This window comes from Cyprinus carpio, chromosome B7 (assembly GCF_018340385.1).
Source record: "Cyprinus carpio isolate SPL01 chromosome B7, ASM1834038v1, whole genome shotgun sequence".
Lineage (NCBI taxonomy): Eukaryota > Metazoa > Chordata > Actinopteri > Cypriniformes > Cyprinidae > Cyprinus > Cyprinus carpio.
This window is the reverse complement of record NC_056603.1, coordinates 9328526-9349698: the sequence shown is the minus strand read 5'-3', so window position 1 is coordinate 9349698 and position 21173 is coordinate 9328526. Positions and strand designations below refer to the sequence as shown.

Genomic DNA, 21173 nt, shown 5'->3' with positions numbered 1-21173 from the left:
ATTCTATCTGTTGTGTGGACTTACCTATTCTCATAGAATTACAACAATTATTAAAACTTTATAGTTATAGTTATCATCCTCTGTGTGAATGGTCCATTAAAGTGAAATCAGGTCAAAGGAAGTATTTCTGTTGGACAGAGGAATAATCACATAGCCTGTGGTTTTGGGTTACCAGACCTGGGAGCACAGAGAGGCCATGCATCTAGAGAAAGAAAACATCGCCCTTTAGCAGAACAGGTGGCCTCTGCTTAAAGAATCCGAAATGCAACTGTCAAACCACATGGAATAAGGACAAATACTGGCAAGGAAAATCATCCAAAAAGAATGAACACCAAGTACAGACTTGCGTCAAAGGTCTGGACATGTTTTGCCTCATCTGGTAGTAGATATTTGAATGTTAAGTCATAATGGTGACCTCACAGATAACTGTCACCATCTAAACATATATAAAAAGCAAAGAAAGAACAACAAATCAGGTAATAGGCATTACACTATATATGTGTTTTGCAATGACAGCAAGGTGTGTGAAAGTGAATAGACTTAGAGAAGTGTTGACATATCGCTTAAGGCTAAATTTAACAAAGCAGTTTCATTGTAAAAGACCAAACCAAAGGAACAAGAGGAAAGATTGAGTCCAGTTGAGAAATTTGAAGTCATTGATGTCATCCGTTTCAAGTATGGTTTACTTAAAGTTTAGTAAGTAAGTATAAAGGTTTCACAAAACATTTCAGGGAGTCACTCCAAACCGACCAATAGATTCCAAAGCGAGACCACACATGCTTCTGTCAAAGCACAGAAACACTTTGGACAATGAATTTCTAAAAACTACATATTCTCACTATATGACGAACAAGCCTCATTCACAGAGTTTTATCCAAAACAGATGGAGACACTAGAAGGAAACTTACAGCAGAGTGAAGAGTTAAAGTTGGCTCCATTAGTAAGTATTATTAGTCCTCAGCGCTCCTGTAGACACCTAGTGTAAATAAACATGTCCATTCAGCCGCACGCTCTGAGTTCACAGGATGAAGTTGGCGTGAATGTGTCTCTTTTGAGTTCCAGCTCTGTCCCTGATTTCAGCCTGTCTGACTTTCCCTCCTCCCATCTCCTTTCACTCTGCACTTCAGACAGATTCTCCTCCCACTGACTCCGCTAGCAATAAACCCTCACTCCCTTAGACCTACTGAAAAAAAGCTGCGATGTCATGTTGATTTGAAAAGGAACTCAAAAGTTTTACTTAATTTTGGACACATTCATTGAAGTTCATTGAAGTTCATGATTTGAGGCATGTTGACTTTCTCACTTGCATAATGTTTTCTTAACATAATGTTACAAGTTCTGAAGCATTAGAGAAAGCTCTGATGGAGCATTTGATAGACAGGAATGTTTAAGGTGAGTTGTGTGACGGTGAAAATAGTCACGTCAGTTTGAAAGCAAGCATGAATACAGCAAACTGAATTACTACAAGCAGAACTGGATATATCTATCAGAATTGTTATATTATGGAGCATAAATTTCACCTTTACAATTCATCAGTGGGTTTGCTGGAATTATTGATAAGCTTTTAGTAAAGGTGAGGTAACATCAGCGAAATTTCAGCAACATTTTGTGAGTAAAAAAATAAATAAAAACTGCCAAACAATAGCAGAGTTTCCCATACATTGATTTCTCCATGGCAGCACGCCACAATATCAAAACTGACCGCCACAAATAGATTTTTCAAAAAGGCTTTGACTTTGATGAATAAACATGAGCACTGAATGTTGCAAAGTCAAAACACGGCGCCGGTGTTTTTATATTAATTTATATTTGAAGGGAACTGACTGTCCGAAAAGTTTCGATGTCATTTTCAGATAATCTTTCCTATAATGTCCGATAATGTAGCGTTCATGAGCGCAGCACTGTTTTGTGTACAGCTGTTAAAAGGGAAACTGCTATTTCTGCCACTCCAAAAGTGCCTCCTGCTGGCAGAGAATGAATTTGCTTTTTCAATAAGCCAGGCTGCTGTTTTATATTTACATATATTTCCCCCGAAGGAAATGCCACCACACACAGAGTGTAAATCCGTGGGAAACACTGAATAGTATATATGACCGCACATTAAACCTGGCAAGCAACATATGATACATTTCCTTTAAAAAAAAAAAAGTACAAGGCTACTTTTGGCCACCAATCAAAAAATGTTTTCTTAACATAAAATTGCCACATTTGTGAAAACGAATCTCTTACAGGTCAACTACTAGCTAGCTAAATTTAGTATACTTTAAAATGTTTGTTAAAACGTAGCATATATACTATGTAATGAGCACAGTAATTGCTCAAAGTAAAATAGATAATTGTTTTCACACACCCATCCTCAACCTAGGCACAAGCTGCACTCTTTAGCACAATCGTTACAACAACAACTCTAACATAACAGAAACTCTTAAAAAAAAAAAAAAAAAAAAAAGTGACGTGACATTCAGCCAAGTATGGTGACCCATACTCAGAATTAGTGCTCTGCATTTAACCCATCCGAAGTGCACACACACAGAGCAGTGAACACACACACACACTGTGAACACACACCCGGAGCAGTGGGCAGCCATTTTTATGCTGCGGCGCCCGGGGAGCAGTTGGGGGTTCGATGCCTTGCTCAAGGGCACCTAAGTCATGGTATTGAAGGTGGAGAGAGAACTGTACATGCACTCCCCCCACCCACAATTCCTGCCGGCCCGAGACTCGAACTCACAACCCTTCGATTGGGAGTCCGACTCTCTAACCGTTAGGCCACGACTCCCCCAATCTTTTAACCCTCTCAGGGCTCCAAACTGCGACTAAAACGGTCGCATTTGCGACCAAAATTACTAAATTGCGAGTTAAGTTTTTACTAAGTTTTACTGGTTGCCACTGGCAACTAGGCCTATGTATTTACATGTTATAACTTAAAAATTTGCATGTAACGCCTTTTTTCCTGATTGTTTTGCAATCGCATCATTTTCCATATTTACATTTTAAAAGGAGACAATATTTGGCAATATTGTTAACAATTCTCATTACATAATGAACATGAATTGACATCAAAAGGTAGGCTATTTTATAAGAGAGCCTACAGTACAACTTACTGAAATGTCTTGTGTAAAAGCTCCTTCAGTGTTTCAAACTGCGGAAAACGTATAAAGCTTGTAAACATTGCAACGTAATATACATTTACCTCAGAATAACCACCGGTGTAAATAAGCTCATCAGTCAGCTAGAAAAATAACTATAAAGAGGAGCATTCTATTGCATTTTAACACTATTACATAACAATATTTCTACTTAACCCAACTCCTACTATAAAACTCCACCTAAAAAATTGAAAAAAACAAAACAATAAAAACGGACTGAAAATGTGAAAGACATACACTCTTAAAAAAAAGGTGCTTAAAAGGTTCTTCACAGAACCATTTTTGGTTCCACAAAGAACTTTTCAGTCAAAGGCTCTTTAAAGAACCATCTCTTTCTCAACTTTTTATAATCTGAAGAACCTTCTTTCGCCACAAAGAACCTTTTGTGAAACATAACGGTTCTACAGATGATAAAGGTTCTTTATGAAACCATTTAGACAAAAAGTTTCTTCTATGGCACCGTGAAGTACCTTTATTTTTAAGAGTGTATGACAATATTTTCAGGATGCATTGAAGAGGAGCCCAAACTACACTCAGTGGCCAAGTGATGCTTATGGTCCACAATATTGGTACAGATAATGAACAATTATTTGCAACAGTATATTTCAAGTTGTAAAACACATTAAGTTCCCACTTTAAGTGAACCTTAGTTCCTAGGTCATCTACAAGATGGATTAAAATGCTGATAAAGTCAAGAAAAGATGAGACATAAACACATGACAGTATGACTGAAATGTTAAAATGTAAATAATAATAATAATAATAATAATAATAATTAAATAAAACATTTATTCTGCGGCACCTGAAAAAATTCCTACATTTTTTTCTTATAGGAGCCAATGGCTCCTTACTCGATTTTTTTTGTCTGGAGCCCTGCCTCTGGTGCATTTGGAAGTCACACTTGTGATCTTCACGGTCAAAAGTGACCGGACACCTAAAATTTTATATTTTTCCCTCCAGTAAAATCAATGTAACATATTTTTGTTCTATAATATATATATTTTTTTTTTGTATTTTGAGATAATTTCATGGTTCTAATTATTATTTATGCAATAATTATGATCAATTTCTTCCCACTGAAAATAATACACATTTTTTAAATATATATTTTTATATTGCTTTTCAATTAATGCAGTATTTCATGTTCAAATACAGTCAGTGCCTTTAAAATCCAATTTCTGAAGCCTCATTAGAGCCATCCGGTGGGAGTAAAATAAGAAAAACATCTGCAATTCCATGGTTTAGCCCATAGATTCCTATATAGCTCTATATGAAAGGCCTATAAATTCTCTAATTGTTTTTAGACATAAATACTTATTTTTATTAAGTTGTGGGTTTAGATATATATATAGACATTCTCAAAGACAACTTTTTCAAAAGGTTCAGATTTTTTTTTTAAGTTGATTTGAAGCATCAGTTTTTGAATTATTATTACTACAGTCAAACCTTAACACAGAGAAAGCATTTTGTTACACGAAACATTAAAATTCTATAAAATGAACAAAATGATGAAAACAAAAATGAACAGGAATGTTTTATCTGAGCTTAATTCTTCTGGGTCTGATCTGATTTCAGTTTTCTGACTGAAATTCATTTTGAGTGTGCATAATTGTGTGTGTTTTGCACTCTTGATGTTTTAAAAAGTGTAACCCCTTTCTTGCTGTCCACTTTTTTTTTCTGCATTGTAGTTGAATTATTGCTTTTATTTTACATATTTGCTGTGTTACAGTCATACCAATTCATAGGTGGGTGTGTGTACACGTGTGTGTGTGTGTGTGTGTGTGTGTGTGTGTGTGTGTGTGTGTGTGTGTGTGTGTGTGTGTGTGTGTGTGTGAGTGGATGTGTTGGTTTTGCATTCTTGATGTTTTAGAGTTTCTCCCGTCATTGCTGTGTACTTTTTTCTGCATTGTGGCAGATTTGTAGATTGTACACATAAAAATTATCTGCTTTTTTTATGGATTTCGCATTCATTTAGTATGGTCGTTCATTTTAGACCACAAGTGTGACTATTTTTTTACGACCACAGCCTACACAAATCATACCCTAGTTTTTGTGTGTGTGTGTGTGTGTGTGTGTGTGTGTGTGTGTTCACATTCCAAATGCCATAAAAGTCACCAAGTTTCATACCATTCCGATGAAGCAGTTATTTTGTAAAAATTCAAAACAGAACATTTTTCAGTCAAAGAGCACCATCCTCACATAACAGAACACAAACCAGCCTTCCTTTTTCTTGTCTTTCTCAAAAACACATAAAATAACACTTAATGCCAATATTTACTCTCCCAATCCAATCACACGCAAAGCCTGCTGGGAACTAGAAATCAAGTTCCCTGTTGAATGCAACTAAAATATTTAACACAATTGGAATAGGAAAACTTTCATTATACGGTGAAAACAATCAAATTAAGTTGAATTGTATTGCATTTTAATCTAGTAAAATAAAAAATATTTTTCTGGGGGTGTAGTTGCATCATACCAGCAGGGTAATAGGGTTGTGCCGATGGACGACATCATCGTCCATCGTGATGGCTGACTGACATCACGATGGAGAGACACCATCGTGATGCCACGCCCCCGCCCCGCTGCGAGTCGACACCATAGACTGTAAAAAATACACACACTAATCCTAGTCTCTTCTATAGACTATAGTTAATCTAAAATCTTTGCAGGAATTGCTCTGTAAATTAAATTGAGAATATTACTAATGCATATATGCTATTTTAAATAATCACTGTAGTCTATGCCAGAGACGTAACGTGTGTTAGTATGTGAAAATACGGTGTGAGGCAATTTGATCTTGACATTGTTAGAATCTTGTCTTTTTTTACATGTTAAACACTGTACATTTATTTTTAATTTTTAATTTTGTACAAGAAAACAGGCCTTATTAATGAATTATTAGTATCCTATTGTAGTGTCACGGGGAGATCGTGCTCATTGTTACATAGATGTGTGGCTTTACTGCACTGAAGCGGCAGTTTAAACCCAGAATTCAGCGAACGTCAATTAACTTTTGTCTGGTTAATAAATACCTTTAAAGACAATTTTCCTTGGCCATAATGTCAAATCAAATGAAAGAATGAAGGTAATTCAGATAACACAAATTTATTAAAACACAGAAGAACAACAAAGAAACAAGAAAACGGGAACAACACTCAGACCGAAACGCGGGATTTACATACATAGACCATGTTTAAATTTCGATGTTTCTGGCCAGAAATACCAACATGTTCACTTTGTCTGGTTTTAATAAGATGCGAATTGGAGTAACTACACTCCCCACTGTGCTGAAGACCCGCTCTGATGGAGTACTGGTAGCACATATGCACAGATATTTCCGTGCTAATCTGGCCATGAACGGAAACCTTTTTTCGTTCGTTTTCGTTCGCTGGATGGCGAACACGCAAGTGGTCATGAAGACTGGTCGTCTGCCCATCTTTTGCGCGGATCACACATGAGCAGATCTTGCACACAGCTTCAGTCAGGTCCCTTGGCTGCCCACTCTCATCAGGTCTAAATCCAAAAAATTGCCATATAGGCTAAGTAGTACCCTTTTTAGCAACCAATACCAACGCCATTGTATCAACTCTTTAAGTGGAAGGACGCTACTTTTTTTTCCCTCACGTGCAACCTATTGGAAAGCCCGGATGACGAAATTATAGTTTTTAAGAAGAAAAAAAATATTTATGTAAAAAGATATATTAAAAATATATTAAAAAGTGGCACAACTCTTCTTAAGTGTAAGGACGCTACTTTTTTTCCCCCCTTACGTGCAACCTATTGGAAATCGCGGATGAGTCATTAGTTGGGAAATAAAATAAATAAAGTAATAAAGTAAAATAACGAATAATAATTATATAATAACGAAAAATTAATCCCCCCCCCCCCCCCCCCCCCCCCCCCCCCCCCCCCCCCCCCCGACGATATCGTTGTCCATCCCAATGTTTTAATGTAAACATCGTCAACTGCCAATTTAAGGGACATCGCCCAACCCTACAGGGTAACCAAACCTTCAGTCCTTGAAGGTCTCACATTATAACGACTCTGGAAAAGGAGATCATGTCCCACTTTATGACAGAGGGTTCTGTTTTGTAACGATGTTTTCATATCTGTCACTCGCACTATGAGCTACAACTTATTTATCTGTTAACAGTTTTTATAACAAAAAAATAAAGGATGGATTTTCCACAACTGGATGGATTTTCCACAACATTAAATTTCTTCATCACTGATATGATACAAACCAACAGCTGTTATAAATCAGCTGTAAATCCCAATTTCTTGTGAAATAAATATACTGTATGCTATAAAACTATCAAAGGCAACAGCATACAAATATGTTTATTAGCATTTGATAATAGTTTAGAAGATAAAGTCCAAACTGGGACTATTTCCTTGTCCAGTATCCTCAACAGCATACAGGACTCCTCTGCTGCTGAATACTAGTAGAGCTACACATACTGGGCCACAAACACAAACTCTTTGTGTGCAGGACTCTATAACACACTTTATCAATCAGTAGTGGCAGAAGCAATCTTCTATGCGGTTGTGTGCTGGAAGCAGCATCAAGACAAGAGCTGCCAAAACACTCTACAGCTTAATCAGGACGCCTGGCTTGGTGCTAAGAGAGGTGCTGTCTGGGGGTGGACGCTGCCCAAACTCTCAGCCGTCATTAAGGACACTTCACATTTTACTCCATAAAACTTCCATGGTGTTCTAAAGTGTACTGTGGTGTACTTCCTTCTTTGCTGATATCAGGACTTACGGATCTGAGTATTGCGTCAGGCAATGCATCTGTATTCTATTAGTGTACAGAAGAGATTGCTGAAGCAAATTTACAATCTATCAGAGACTAAGATTATATTCAACAAGAGATAAACCATCATATGGTTACCATCAGAGTTATAAACATGATATTTCTACTATGTAAAAGCCAGGTTCCAAAATATAAATCAATTTTCTAACATTGAAAAACTGAGGTTGAGTTTGTTGCAGCTCCATTATTTTAGCAAAAAACTGCTGAGTTCATTACTGAAATGAGCTGGCCTTTCATTTAGATGTTATCTGGCAACAAAAAACATGCTTAGACCAGGCATTTTCCAACCAAACCAGCCTCTCCATTTCACATCCCCTCCCTCTCGCTCTTGTTCTCCTGGTGAGCACCAGCATGACTGATGTTCTCATAACCACACTTTCCAGTCTGCCTGACCACCAGAGGGGCATTAGGTCCGTGAAAAAGGCTGCCTCAAGTTCCAGGAAAAGCCAAAGGGAAATCCTACTCCTCTCAGATTCCACACTTGGAGAGGTGACAAACCTTTTCCAGCTTCAAACCTCAAGAAATTTGCTGGTTAAAATCCACATGACTCCATTAGTGTGCACAAAACAATATTTAAAAGGTATTAAATGTACGCATCAATCTTACAAATTACTCAACCTAGCAACAGTTTTGTTTGAAGAATGCAACAAAACCAAGATTTGAAGTAATAGTTCCTCCAACAACAAAAATGGCCATCATTTGCTCACTGGTATGTTGCCTTTTTTTCCAAAAAAACAAAACAAAAAAGAAAGCACCACAGATTCAGTCCAGTTGACTTGTGGAATATACACAAAGATTTGGGGTATGTAAGATTTTTTTTTAAAGAAATTAATGCTTTTATTCAGAAAGGGATGCATTCAATTGATTAAAAGTGACAGTAAAGACACTATAATGTTACTATAATATTACAAAAGAAATTGATTTCAAATAGCTGCTGAAAAACTGGTTTCCATGTTTTCCACAAAATATATTAAGCAGAAATGTTTCAACATTGTTACTTGATTGGATCATGTGACACTGTAGACTAAAATACTGATGCTGAAAATTCAGCTTTGCCATTACAGGAACAAACTGTTTTTTTTTTAATATATTAAAATAGAAAATTATTTAAAATTGTAATAATATTTCACAGTGTTTTTTCTGTTTTAATTTATTTTTGATCAAGTAAATGCAGCTTTGATAAGGCATAAGAAAGACCCCAAACTTTTAGTGTATTACTCTCCACTATATTCCTTCCTAGTCCTCTAAGGCCGTAAGACAGCCTTATGCAAATAATAAACTGAAAGCTTTTAAATTTAATATGCTGCTTTTTCATGCATCATGTCAATATAGTAACTGAGGGGAAGATTTAGGAACTTAAAGCTAATTAAAGTTAAGTTTGTTTGTAACACAAAGCTACCACATGACTTCAGAAATCTGCTTTAATGGTTTTTCAACCTTTTTGGAGCGACAAATATAAAAAGGAGCAGTGCAAATTCTTTTTTGTGTGTTTCTCAAAAAGTAGCAACATATGGGTTGAAAAGACATGAGGGGGAGTAAATAATTTTTATTTGCGGTTGAACTATTCTTTTGAATGAACACAGCAAATCTGCTGAAAAAAGAAGTGTGGTGAAGGTTGAAGCTCAAATTAATGTGTTTTCAGACTGTCCAGCCACATAAAGGGTTCTGGGAGAGGATACTAATGGTACCATCATTATCATGCAGAATACCACGTGTTTCTAATAGTTTCATGGTTATCCTTGTCTATTGAAAATATAAAAACATGGTTGTGCTTGAGAATAATGCAACACCACAAAGGCCACTCTGTGTATTTAGAGCGAGAAAATAACTGAGTTTCTCAAGTGAAAGAAGCAGGAGTTTGAATTGGAATAGAACATAATACAGTTTGACTAACCCTCTTAAACAATTAAACACACCTGTATCTCTATTTTCATCCATTATATGAGGCATGAGCACTGCAGCAAATACAAAACTTACAGAAACTATGATTTAAAGGGATACTCCACCCCAAAATGAAAATTTTGTCATTAATCACTTACCCCCATGTCATTCCAAACCCGTAAATGCTTTGTTCATCTTTGGAACACAATTTAAGATATGTTGGATGAAAACCGGGAGGCTTGTGACTGTCCCATAGACTGCCAAATAAATAACACTGTCAAGGTCCAGAAAAGTATGAAAAGCATCTTCAGAATAGTCCATCTGCCATCAGTGATTCAACCGTAACGTTATGAAGCGACAACAATACTTTTTTACGCGAATAAAACAAAAATAACAACTTTATTCAACAATTTGTCTCTTCTGTGTCACTCCACATCAGTGTAGCGTCATTTTGGAGAATCTGAGCAATACGCAGGCAGCTTACGCTCTTCTGTGTCACAGAAGAGCGTAAGCTGGCTGTGTACTGTTTAGATTCTCCAAAATGATGCTACGCTGATGTGTTCCGAAGATGAATGAAGCTTTTACGGGTTTGGAACAACATGGGGGTAAGTGATTAATGACCAAAATTTTCATTTTGGGGTGGAGTATCCCTTTAATAGTATGATGTGGGTGCACAATAGTATGATGTTGAGGGCAAAACAGAAACTGCTATATCTTACCTCAAGGTCATTAAGTGAATGAGCCAGACTGAGTCGTTTAGCGGGACCTGATGGTCTTCGTACAGAGGAACGTCCCCTTGTGAGTGCCCAAAATAAAGACCCCTGAGAAGACAAACATTAACCAAAGTTTACAGTAACAGTTTCATAAGAGTGACTGGCATAGCAAAGGTGTGTCTTACAAAACAGTGGTATTTCTATATAAATAAAAAAAACTACTTTCATTCCAGGTCACACTATAAAATTGTAGAATTAAAAAATTATTACTATATAATTTACAATTGGCTACCATGCTCTTTTATCAGTTGTGTTACTCATAATTTAAAATTACTTTGTAGTTCAATAGGAATTTTTCAAAATAAAGGAACATAAAACAAAAAATGTTACCACTGACCATAATATTAATTATTAATATTTTCAAAACATTATCTTATAGATTGTAAACAGGAAATCAGGGTAACTTCACTGAAAATGCAAAATGGGTGATATTTATTATTTACATTCACAAAATTAACTTAACACATAATCGATAAATTGATATATAAAACTGCAACACCAATGACATTACAATTGGTTAAAATGTTATTATGTGCATTATTAAATAAAATGTTTAATTTGATTTATTAATTTTAGTTACGGTTTGCATCTAAAAAATACTTTTCAATACTTCAAAATTAAATCCGAAGGACAAGACATGTCAGAGTTAGACAGATGCCTAGCAATAAATCATCAGTGAAAGGAAGGAAATAATTATATTCTTCTGTTCCCTTACATGGCTGACAAATTGTTGCTAGGTGACTCTGGACATTGTTAACAGAGCTAAAGCTGATCCATCCAGCTTAATCATATTGAACTGCACTAATCAACCCAATAGCTCCATCTGCTGTGCCTGTTACTTGCAGCACCATCTGTTCCTTGGCTCAATTGTATTAAGCCCTTTAACTTAGCATGGTGGCAAACTGGCAATAAACCTGCCATAAGACTGACCGCAGGGCAGACAGCAAAGACAAAGCAAAGATTGTCTCATTTGATTCATAAAACAATAGTGGACAAGCTGTAAAAAGCCCATAGTAATATTATATTGTAAATTATTTAGTTTTAAGCATCACTATTATTATTACTCATACATAAGGTTGATTACATTATTTTGCTAACCACCCAAAACACCTTAGCAACTGCATAGCTGAATGTAGACCAAGGTTTTATAGTGCAGTATTAGAACGGATTCAGATAGCAAGTCATCAGAGATTTGTTTTATTCTGACCTTATTTTCCCCATCCTTATGCTTGGCTGCACCACTGAAGAACCTGGAGGTCAGCTCAAGCTGTGGAGTGAAGTTTATTCTCTGAGGATGTTTGAAATCTTCCAGTGCCTTGTATCGGAGAGTCGGGATTGGTTCCATTGCGGGAGGAAGGATGCTACTTTTACTTGTGGGCCCATCACTGTGCCTTTCCACCAAGCATTCAATGCTGTTGGGACGAGACTTTTGCCAGCGAGCCTTTAAGCCAACAGAAGGTCTGCGCTGACTGGTTCTCGGTTTAGGTGGCAAGTTAGATTGCATACTAAAAGAAAGAGGAGTAAAAGCTGAACTGTCTGCCTTGGCTGAGACACCTGATTGGGTCACAGGTTGAGCAGCTCCTGCTAGCGGTTCGGACAGTAGGCACCTGCACTCCGGTTTGAGAAGTGCACTGTTTCTGTGCTGTGAATAATATGGTGGTGGGTTGGAAATGTTTGGAGGCGTAAAGCTCCACTGGCCACTGAGACTGTCTCTATCTTCCGGCGAAGCATTTCCGATCCCGCTATCACTGCCACTGCCATTGTTATGTGCGTTCTGTGGTTCTTCTTCAGGATTCTCGCTGTCAAGTTTCAGTCTCAGTTTTTCAACATAGTCCCCCATGTCAGAATAGAGGACAGACACAAAGTGAGAAATCGAGTGTGGAGTTTGAGGAAACTCCAAACAGCCTTGAGTGTCTGGATCTGGAGTGCAGGGAATCCCAAAGTGCCCTATGATGCTTTGGTGCTCCTTGTGTTCATAAAGCTCCGGATCTATGAAAAACACATGACATAATGTCTTCAGGGTGCTTGTCTGCATCCCAGCATGAATAGTTTTGGTCGTATCAACCGAGACAAGGCCAAAGAACCTGCTGTCCTCCGTGCAAATGACACAAAGCGCCAGGTCCTCCGCTGGGTAAGATGCTAGAACGACATCTTGGTCATCACAAAGCTGAACGCAGTTGCATTTGACCCTCATCATGACCAGCGAATGGGTCTTCTGCTCAATGCCAATCTGACTAATGCATTCACGGATGGCTTGCAATGCCTCCTCCTCAGATTGTGACGTTACTAGCTCCAGTTCCATGGAGTTGATGTATCCCACAATCATTGCAACGTTCAGGATGCTGGAGTCAGATACAAAGTCATTCTGACTCTGAAGGTCTGAAAACACAGAATCCTCACTTACGACTCGAGACGTGTCATCCTGTGAAAGACTATTTGTCCTACGCTGCTGCAACCAATAAGACATATCTGGTTCAGACAAAGGTCTTTGTTTTTTCTGCTTCTCTTGATGAGCGGTCATGGTGCCCTGATCTGAGATCTCAAAGACAGTATCAAAACTTCCAACCGACTGAAGCATCGGCTCCCTCATGTCCATACTGTTGGGGAAAGGATCCTTTTTTCCAGGATTGAGCCACAGCAGTTTACTCTTACTCTGACAACCCAGTTCCTCGTCACTGGAGCAGGAGGCCATGGGTGGCCTGTCACCTGATGTGACCAGCAAACACAGTGATGGTGATGACATACCAATCATCTTCACCACAACTTCATGCGATGCCTCAGACACGTCTGTATCGTTCACACGCAAGATGCGGTCCCCAGGCCGCAATCCGACACTGTACGCTGGACTCCCTTTTATTATTCCCCGCAGGACGCAAGGTGCTTGGCCGGCAATGGTGAACCCATAGCCAGCTCTGCCACGCTCCATCTCCACCCTGCGCATCGCCGGGCTGAGGGGACGGTCCGAATGCCTCATAGTCGACTCAGCTGACTTCAGGACTCTCATTTTGGTGCTGGAACTCACAATAGTAGTACTTTGTACTGGTATAGCAGTTTCGTTCAGATACAGTTCCAACCATGAACAATCATCTTGCTGCACTGCTAAGGATCAGACCTGAGGGGAGTAAAATGACTAAGCTTAGAATATGGCACTTTTCATTTGTTTAAATAGTTATTAAAAAGTCAAGTCAAGTGAACTTTATTTCTATAGCGTTTAATACAATAGAGATTGTGTGGAAGCAGCTTCACAGAGATAAACAGAAAAGCAGCTCAGTTATAATATGTAAGATGATAACAGAGATATTAACCTTGACCACACACAAAAACATACCGAATTTTAAAGCAGCGGCCTGCAGGGAGACTATTTTTCAACCCCACCTGTATTTTATTATTTGGAGCACAAACTTGAAGAGTTCATTTTATATATAGACAAATTTATCACTGAGGAAAAAGCTTTGACCATTCTGATCATCTTTTGAAAACTACAAAGACATTTATATAAAATGTATTACATTTTATTTTATATACATCGTGTGGCATGTTATTATTAGTAGTATTAAATTATTATTAAACAATTAAAAACTAACAATGTTCTGAACTCATATACCTATACCTATATATATATATCACACACACAAAAAAACACACACATTTATATAACAAACACACACACACACACACACACACACACACACATTAATAAATCAAGAAATATACAATATATATACATATATATATATATATATATATATGTGTGTGTGTGTGTGTGTGTGTGTTATATATATATATATATATATATATATATATATATATATATATATATATATATATGGGATATATATATATATATGGGATATTTATTTATTATCATTTACATTTTTTATATATATTTATTGTATAAACAATATTAAATAAGACATATTTTATAAAAATCTCTACGAATTGTATTTTGTATTTTTTAAAATACACAACGCAGAACTGACGTTAAAACTTCAAAAAGGTTACTCAAAGGTTACTCAAATTGTGAAATAGTGATAAATTTAAATGTTTTAATCGCATTTCTCTAAAAAAAAGACAAAATGATAAACATGAATGGTCTTTTTTAAAAAAGGAAAAGACGGATACAAACTAACCATTTGCTCCGAGAGCTCGAGTCGCGTCACAAGCCAAACACTTTTCATTCGCAGTATAAGCAAACAAACTTGCCTTCCAAACGCACTTCTGTCACTTAAAGTCCACGTATTTATGAACAACAAATGTATACAACGGCGCTTACCAGCACTCTTTTTAATTCCAAAGTTTTTCTTCGTTTATTTCGGAACTCCCTTCGCGCGACGGACTTAAACCACTACCATTCACTATTGTTGCGAATACAAAGCGTCGTTCTCTTGTCGCTATGGCACCGTAACGTTTGCAAACTGATATCAGCTTTCTCATTGGTCGACAGACGTGTCAATCACGTTCAATATTCAAATATATACGACGCTCTCATTGGCGGATGCAAAAACCATGCTGTTTTTACTTTAATGTTTACTACTTATAGTACTGATGCTTGTGACTGAGTGCACTTAATAGTAGACGATTATTTCGACAGTAGGAATTAACGTACATGTATTAAATAGCATTCACTGACACATTAAGTTTTAAAACAGCAGCAGCTACTACAAACGGCTTCTGAAGTTGCATTCAGACGATGATATTTTTCTGAAATACAGTAATATGATATATTGATATGATATATATATATATATATATATATATATATATATATATATATATATATATATATATATATATATATATATATATATATATATATATGCTTAAAATACAAGTTTATAGCTGCAGTGCATTTTTTAAAATGCTGGTTTCTATTCATGACGCCACACCCAGGTGACTGAGCACTAAGGTCTTTCTTCTTATCAACTATACCTTTCATGAAGCCCTGACGTGCCATTTCATCACAGACAAAGAAGAGAGGTGATGAAATTCATATCTGTACACCGTTTGGTGCTATTAATTACCACGTGCACAATTTAAGGCACGGCAGAAAGGATTAACTATCTTGCCTGCACAATAAGAAGAATTAAAGAGCATGTGGTGGTGCATTAACCTTTATAATGTTTGGGTGCAAGTCGGGTTCAATCTATCTGCCAACTTTTGGGAGTCTTTAAGGTTAAGTGACAAATAAGGATAGTCTGAGATAATAGAAAGAAGATTAGAAAAAAAAATTCTAGTTTTAAAAACACATGCCAAGTTCTTAAAAATGTACTCTTTCTTTATATATAAAAAAAAAATTATATAGCCACTGACTTTAATTTGACAGACAATTGATTCCAATAAATAAATAAATGATTTTTTATATATTTATTTATTTGTTTGGTTTTTCCCCCCTCAAGAATTTAAACTTTTTAATGACACTTTTTTCTCTTTTACAGTCTTTGGACAGTTGGACCATCTAGACATTTTTGACACCTCACAAAAATATCAAAATGACGTTTAATTAAAAATTCATACAGGGGTGTATTATACTCATTTTATACGAATAGCATATTTTTCTATTTTTGTATATTTTAAAATCGAAGCTAAATATGAGTGTCCGCATATAACCTGCTACTAAAACAACTGCATTTTGTAACATTTAGTAACATGTTACATTTTGCTAAATTGTGCTATGCTATAACACTGTAACGCTGAACTGTAATGCTACTAACTAAACTAAGATTGTCCTCTTCCATTTCGAATCCTTGTCAGCCTAATTCAGTTTACATTATCACCAACCATTTGGTGTTATCTGTCTGACCTGAACTTCTGACCTTCTGGAGTTTTCTTGAACACGGTATCCTTTTAAAGAATGCCTTAAAAGAAATCTGAAATCTTTTAGATGCCATGCAGTCAACCATGATTGACAATACGTCGTCTAAATTATCAGCCAGGAATTAGCAACTAACACAGCAATTAGAAATCAAATGAATCAGATTTCATAAACAACACATTTTGTTTCACATAACAATCACCATTTCACTTTTAAGAACTACAATTTGCTTCAGATTTGAATCAGATGTGGATAAATAGTGATTTCTTCAGAAGTTTCTTACATATTTATTGTAGAAGACTGAATAGTGCCTAAACAGGTCTAAAAATGTACAGCTAACTAGTTGGTTATATACTTAGATAGCATATAGCAACGCTTCCTTAGCAAAGACAAAGGTCCGTATCCCGAGGTCACTGTCACTCAGTTGTAGGTGTTCCTAAACCCTTTGAGATTGGTGGGTTTGGCCGAGAAGGGGCAGACGGAGCAGGAATCATCTTCTCCAGGAGGTTCATCATTCGTTCCTGAAGCTGGAGGCTCTGCACCTGCAGGAAGTTCTGCTGATGCATAACGCGACGAACTTCATGACATGCCTCCTCGACGGCGCGGCTTATCCTGCGCTGCTCCTGCAGCATTGCATCCAGGACACGCAGCTTCTTTCGGCGCAGTGACACGTGTGAAAGCCTCCGCCTCTTATGTGGCTGTGACCTGCAGATGGACAGCCATGTGTTTATAATTCCACAATTATGAATCTGAAACGGATCTGTGATCACATCGAACATGTTACCTGGTCTCAAAAGAACTCTCTGAGTTCTCAGTCAGGCCTTCCTCGTCATCGTTGATTTCTCTCTCCTCTGAGGAACCAGTGTACTCGGGTAGAAACCCACTTGGTGGAGCTAACTGGGGCACAGAAGTCTCGAGCTGAGAAGTGGAGGGGCCAGATGTCGAGAGGTTCGGTGGGCTCATATGGGCATGGTCTGGTACCTTTGACAAGATCCTCTCAATAGATTTGTAGTACGGCCAGTCAGGTGTAGCATTGCTTTCATTTGCTGTGTACTTCAGTCCTGTTAAAAAAGATACTGTTGAAGTACTACTTCATATTGTCTCATATTGTTGTAGTGTAAAAATGAGCTTAAACCCTGTAAGAACCACTGCTGTAATATTACAACATCAGTTTTAGCTTGACTATAATAAATCTGCTTATGTTTTTAGTTTTTGTTTTTTTCTCTCTAAGACTACATTTACACAACTAATAGGTCCAATTGGTTAGCCATGCAATGCTATTGGATGCTAGATTTTAAAAATAGGCCTGTTTGGCCATAAACTCACATAGACTCCAACCTTCCCATGAAACATTTTTTTCCATGTGAAAAAAAAATACTACACACGGTTTTTGACCATTCACAAGTTTTAAATGTCTTTTTTGTTACCATTTTGAAGTTCAACCAAAATTTTATGATTATTAAAAAAGTTCAAGTTGAAGAATAGATCATTTGTTAAACATTTTTAAAGTATTTGTGTAGCAATATTTTAAACTATTTGTATCTTATCATTTATAAAATTGTTGTTTTTTTTCTAGGCGTTGCTTGTTTGCCCTAATATCTGCTTGCTGCATGAGGGACAGGTGATAATGTTCTGGAATGTGGGAGGAATCAGTGCTATTAGCATTATAACTAAAGCACATTGTGTGAATTGTATTGTGTGAATTCGGTGAATGGGTGAATTCTTTAAAAGGTGTGAGTATATTGGGGTTAATTTGCACATCGGGGTTTTAAGAGAATGGATCAGAAATGTTAGAATCAAGTCATTACCACACTCATCTGCACTAAAAAATGGACCAAGATTACTGTGATATTTTTTGAGAAATTATGAGGGAATTTAACTGTTTTTAAAAGCTCAGCCAGCTTAGCGTTACAATAGCTGAAATCGGCATAAAAGACCAGCAATAAATCTCACACATGCAACAGTCATAATTCCCGTTCCTACCTCTGAATAAACTGAATAAAAATATATTTTATGAGAGTACTTCATATGGAGCCTACAACATAGATGACAAAAATTAAAAGGCGTAAGGTAATCTTACTATTACTCTTTTGTATAGCCTACTTCGTGTAGGCTCTATTTTATAGTGCTTTTTAAATTTATCATGAATGTATCAGTAGACCACTGCACCTAAAGCCTTTACATACTGCAGCATTTGTGTTTATTGCGATGTGACAAAGTGATTTTGATTTGATTCACGGTGTTTTTATGTCGTCTGCGTTCTCTGTGTGTGTTTTGCGTATTTGCGGTCTTTGTTTGCTACTACTTGAAGTCGATATCTTGACATTGTCAAACTGGCACGCTGTTTTGTTTCAAAATGTTTTGACTGCACTGCAGCCCTCCAGGCGCTTCTACATCACATTGTTTTCTCAAACCCAAAGCATGCATACTTCGCTTGTTGCGGACACTGCGCCTGACGTAAATTTCGTCATCAGCACAGTCGACTGCTGCCGCGAGAAGTCTGATTTTCAGCGTAGACTTGTGCGCGAATAACAGCGCACGTGCAATGCGCCTGCAACTACGCAAGTAGGTAGTGCGCATGCGTAGACCGCTCGTATTCGAGTTTACAGCCAATGCTTTGAAAGACTTGCGCGCTCAAGTGTACGCAAAGCTGCGCGAAACGAAGTATGCCTGGACATTTATCTTAATTTTATATACTTGCATTTTACGAAGTAGTAAGAGTAGACACTTGTGCAGTGATAAACAGATTACTGATATGATCTTTGGCCCTCAAGTGGAAAGACAGACAGACCAATATAGATAGATAGATAGATAGATAGATAGATAGATAGATAGATAGATAGATAGTGTAGTATTTACTTGCCTGAATTGGAAAGTCATGTTGGTAATCTTCATCTTAATCTCTTCCCTGTGTCGCTGCTCCCCAGTTAATTCATAAAGTTGCTTAGCCATTGTCTCGTAGATCTTAGCATTGCGCTTAGCCTTCTTTAGCTCTGTCACATACTCTTCCCAAATGTACACAAGAGCTTTCATCTCAGAATCCGTCCAGTTACGAGCCCTCCTGTGCTTCTCGTTCGAGCCCGGCACTGTGTAACTAAAGCAGAGGTCTTCAGAGGCCATTTTAAGAACAGATTATGTACCTTTCGCTCGGGTTTATGATTTAAGCTCGGTTCTTTCTCAGTGCAGTCTGTTTTCCTGGCCTTACTTTGCTTTCTCAAGCATGTGCTTGTGTGTGCGAGAGACAGGCCTCTGCTGCCCTTCCCCCCATGCTTAGTTAAGAGGCCTCAAAATGGAACCTGGAGGGCTGGAGCAATCGCTTTAAAAGCTTTTAAAGGGGGAAGTTCGTCAGCATGATGTCAAGTTACCCTGGCAACAGCCCACTAAGGCCCTCCTCTTCTAGCCAAACCCTTCCCCTTCTCCTCTACTCTTTTGTCTCTGTCAGTCTGCAGCAAAAAGCTTTTAGCTGAAAGCCAACAAAGTGGGTCGGGCAGGCAGAAAATCTGCATGTGAAATACGACTCCTCTGGGGACTGAAAGAGGCAGAGTGTGCTGTTGCCTAGGCAACCGGTCTCTCTCCAGACCACTTAGTCCCGGCGTTTATGAGCTTAAAAGCTTTTAATAGAGAAGGGGCTAGAGGGACATTGCAGAGAAAGTGCATTTGCACTTGATATTACGCCTTTAAAACTGCAAGAGAATTGAGAAAGAAAATGAGGTTGTTTTGGTATCAGATCCAAAAATGGGCACAGTCAGGCTGATTTGGCGTTAAACTCAGTCTAAAAAGATTTTTGAAACGTGCACATTCATTTTGCAGGCATGTTGCGGCACGAGACTTGTTTAGGTTAGCGTAATTACCCCTCTGGCCCTGAGCCCTTTTCACCACAGTACATTTGCCCTTAAACACTTCCTCGACTCTGGCCACACCCGAGTGTTTCAGATTACTAGATCTTCTAGCACAGCTACAGGGGGTCTCGGACAGGACTTTGGGGGTAGTGATTTGGGAGGCAGGGTTATCTTTTGACAGATTACCAGCTGAGATGACACATGGTGCATGTGCATCTTTATGGCTAACTCAGTGTTAACCGCATTATGTGCTTCACCCATCTGTCTAGACGAATCACCTTCACATCAACTTCACTCTGTTAAAAGACATTTGGAGACATTCCAGACTGACATGAGCACAGATATACATTACAGAGAAGGACAGCTTGGCTTCATAATAATAACACCACGTTACACCAATTAATCTATCTATCTATCTATCTATCTATCTATCTATCTATCTATCTATCTATCTATCTATCTATCTATCTATCTATCTATCTATCTGTCTGTCTGTCTGTCTGTCTGTCTGTCTATGCTGGAGACAGATTTACTAAATATAAAATTACATATATATATATATATATATATATATATATATATATATATATATATATATATATAATGCACATATACACACACACATACATACATATTTTGATATTCATACCACCAAGCCCTTTGCTCTTTGAATTTGTTCAGGGTTATGTAACACATATAACATAAAAGCATTAATTAACACGCTGGATCATCTGCCTGTAGAGGAAATGCCCTGGTCTTAGGGGGGACCAGATGGTCTGTTAATTTTGTGTCATGATAAAATTTTAATTCAAAGAGAGCGAGAGAGAGAGAGAGAGAGAGCAGCCCATCCTATTGCCATCTTGACAGTCTAGTGCTGACTTTGGGCCATTTTGAGAATATTGC

The 21173-nt window shown here is 37.5% G+C and overlaps 2 protein-coding genes across 2 annotated transcripts in view; both read right to left on the bottom strand.

Moving 5' to 3' along the window:
• The window catches only part of rgs12a (regulator of G protein signaling 12a), a 36457-nt gene extending 21424 nt beyond the window's left edge, over positions 1-15033 (bottom strand). Inside the window, exons 1-3 of the mRNA XM_042727108.1 lie at positions 14893-15033; positions 11827-13731; positions 10566-10667 (exon numbers count right to left, since the gene is read on the bottom strand). Of these exons, the coding sequence (XP_042583042.1) occupies positions 10566-10667; positions 11827-13623 (1899 nt within the window). The 5' untranslated portion in view covers positions 13624-13731; positions 14893-15033. The remainder of the gene's footprint in view (positions 1-10565; positions 10668-11826; positions 13732-14892) is intronic.
• Positions 15034-16494: 1461 nt separating this feature from the next.
• Positions 16495-20634, bottom strand: LOC109065199 (myb/SANT-like DNA-binding domain-containing protein 1). The gene is made up of 3 exons (XM_042727107.1): positions 19293-20634; positions 17216-17492; positions 16495-17136 (listed from the first exon to the last, which is right to left on the bottom strand). Exons 1-3 carry the CDS (start codon positions 19549-19551, stop codon positions 16848-16850), a joined length of 825 nt encoding a protein of 274 aa, XP_042583041.1. The 5' UTR covers positions 19552-20634; the 3' UTR covers positions 16495-16847.
• Between the last annotated feature and the right edge of the window lie 539 nt (positions 20635-21173).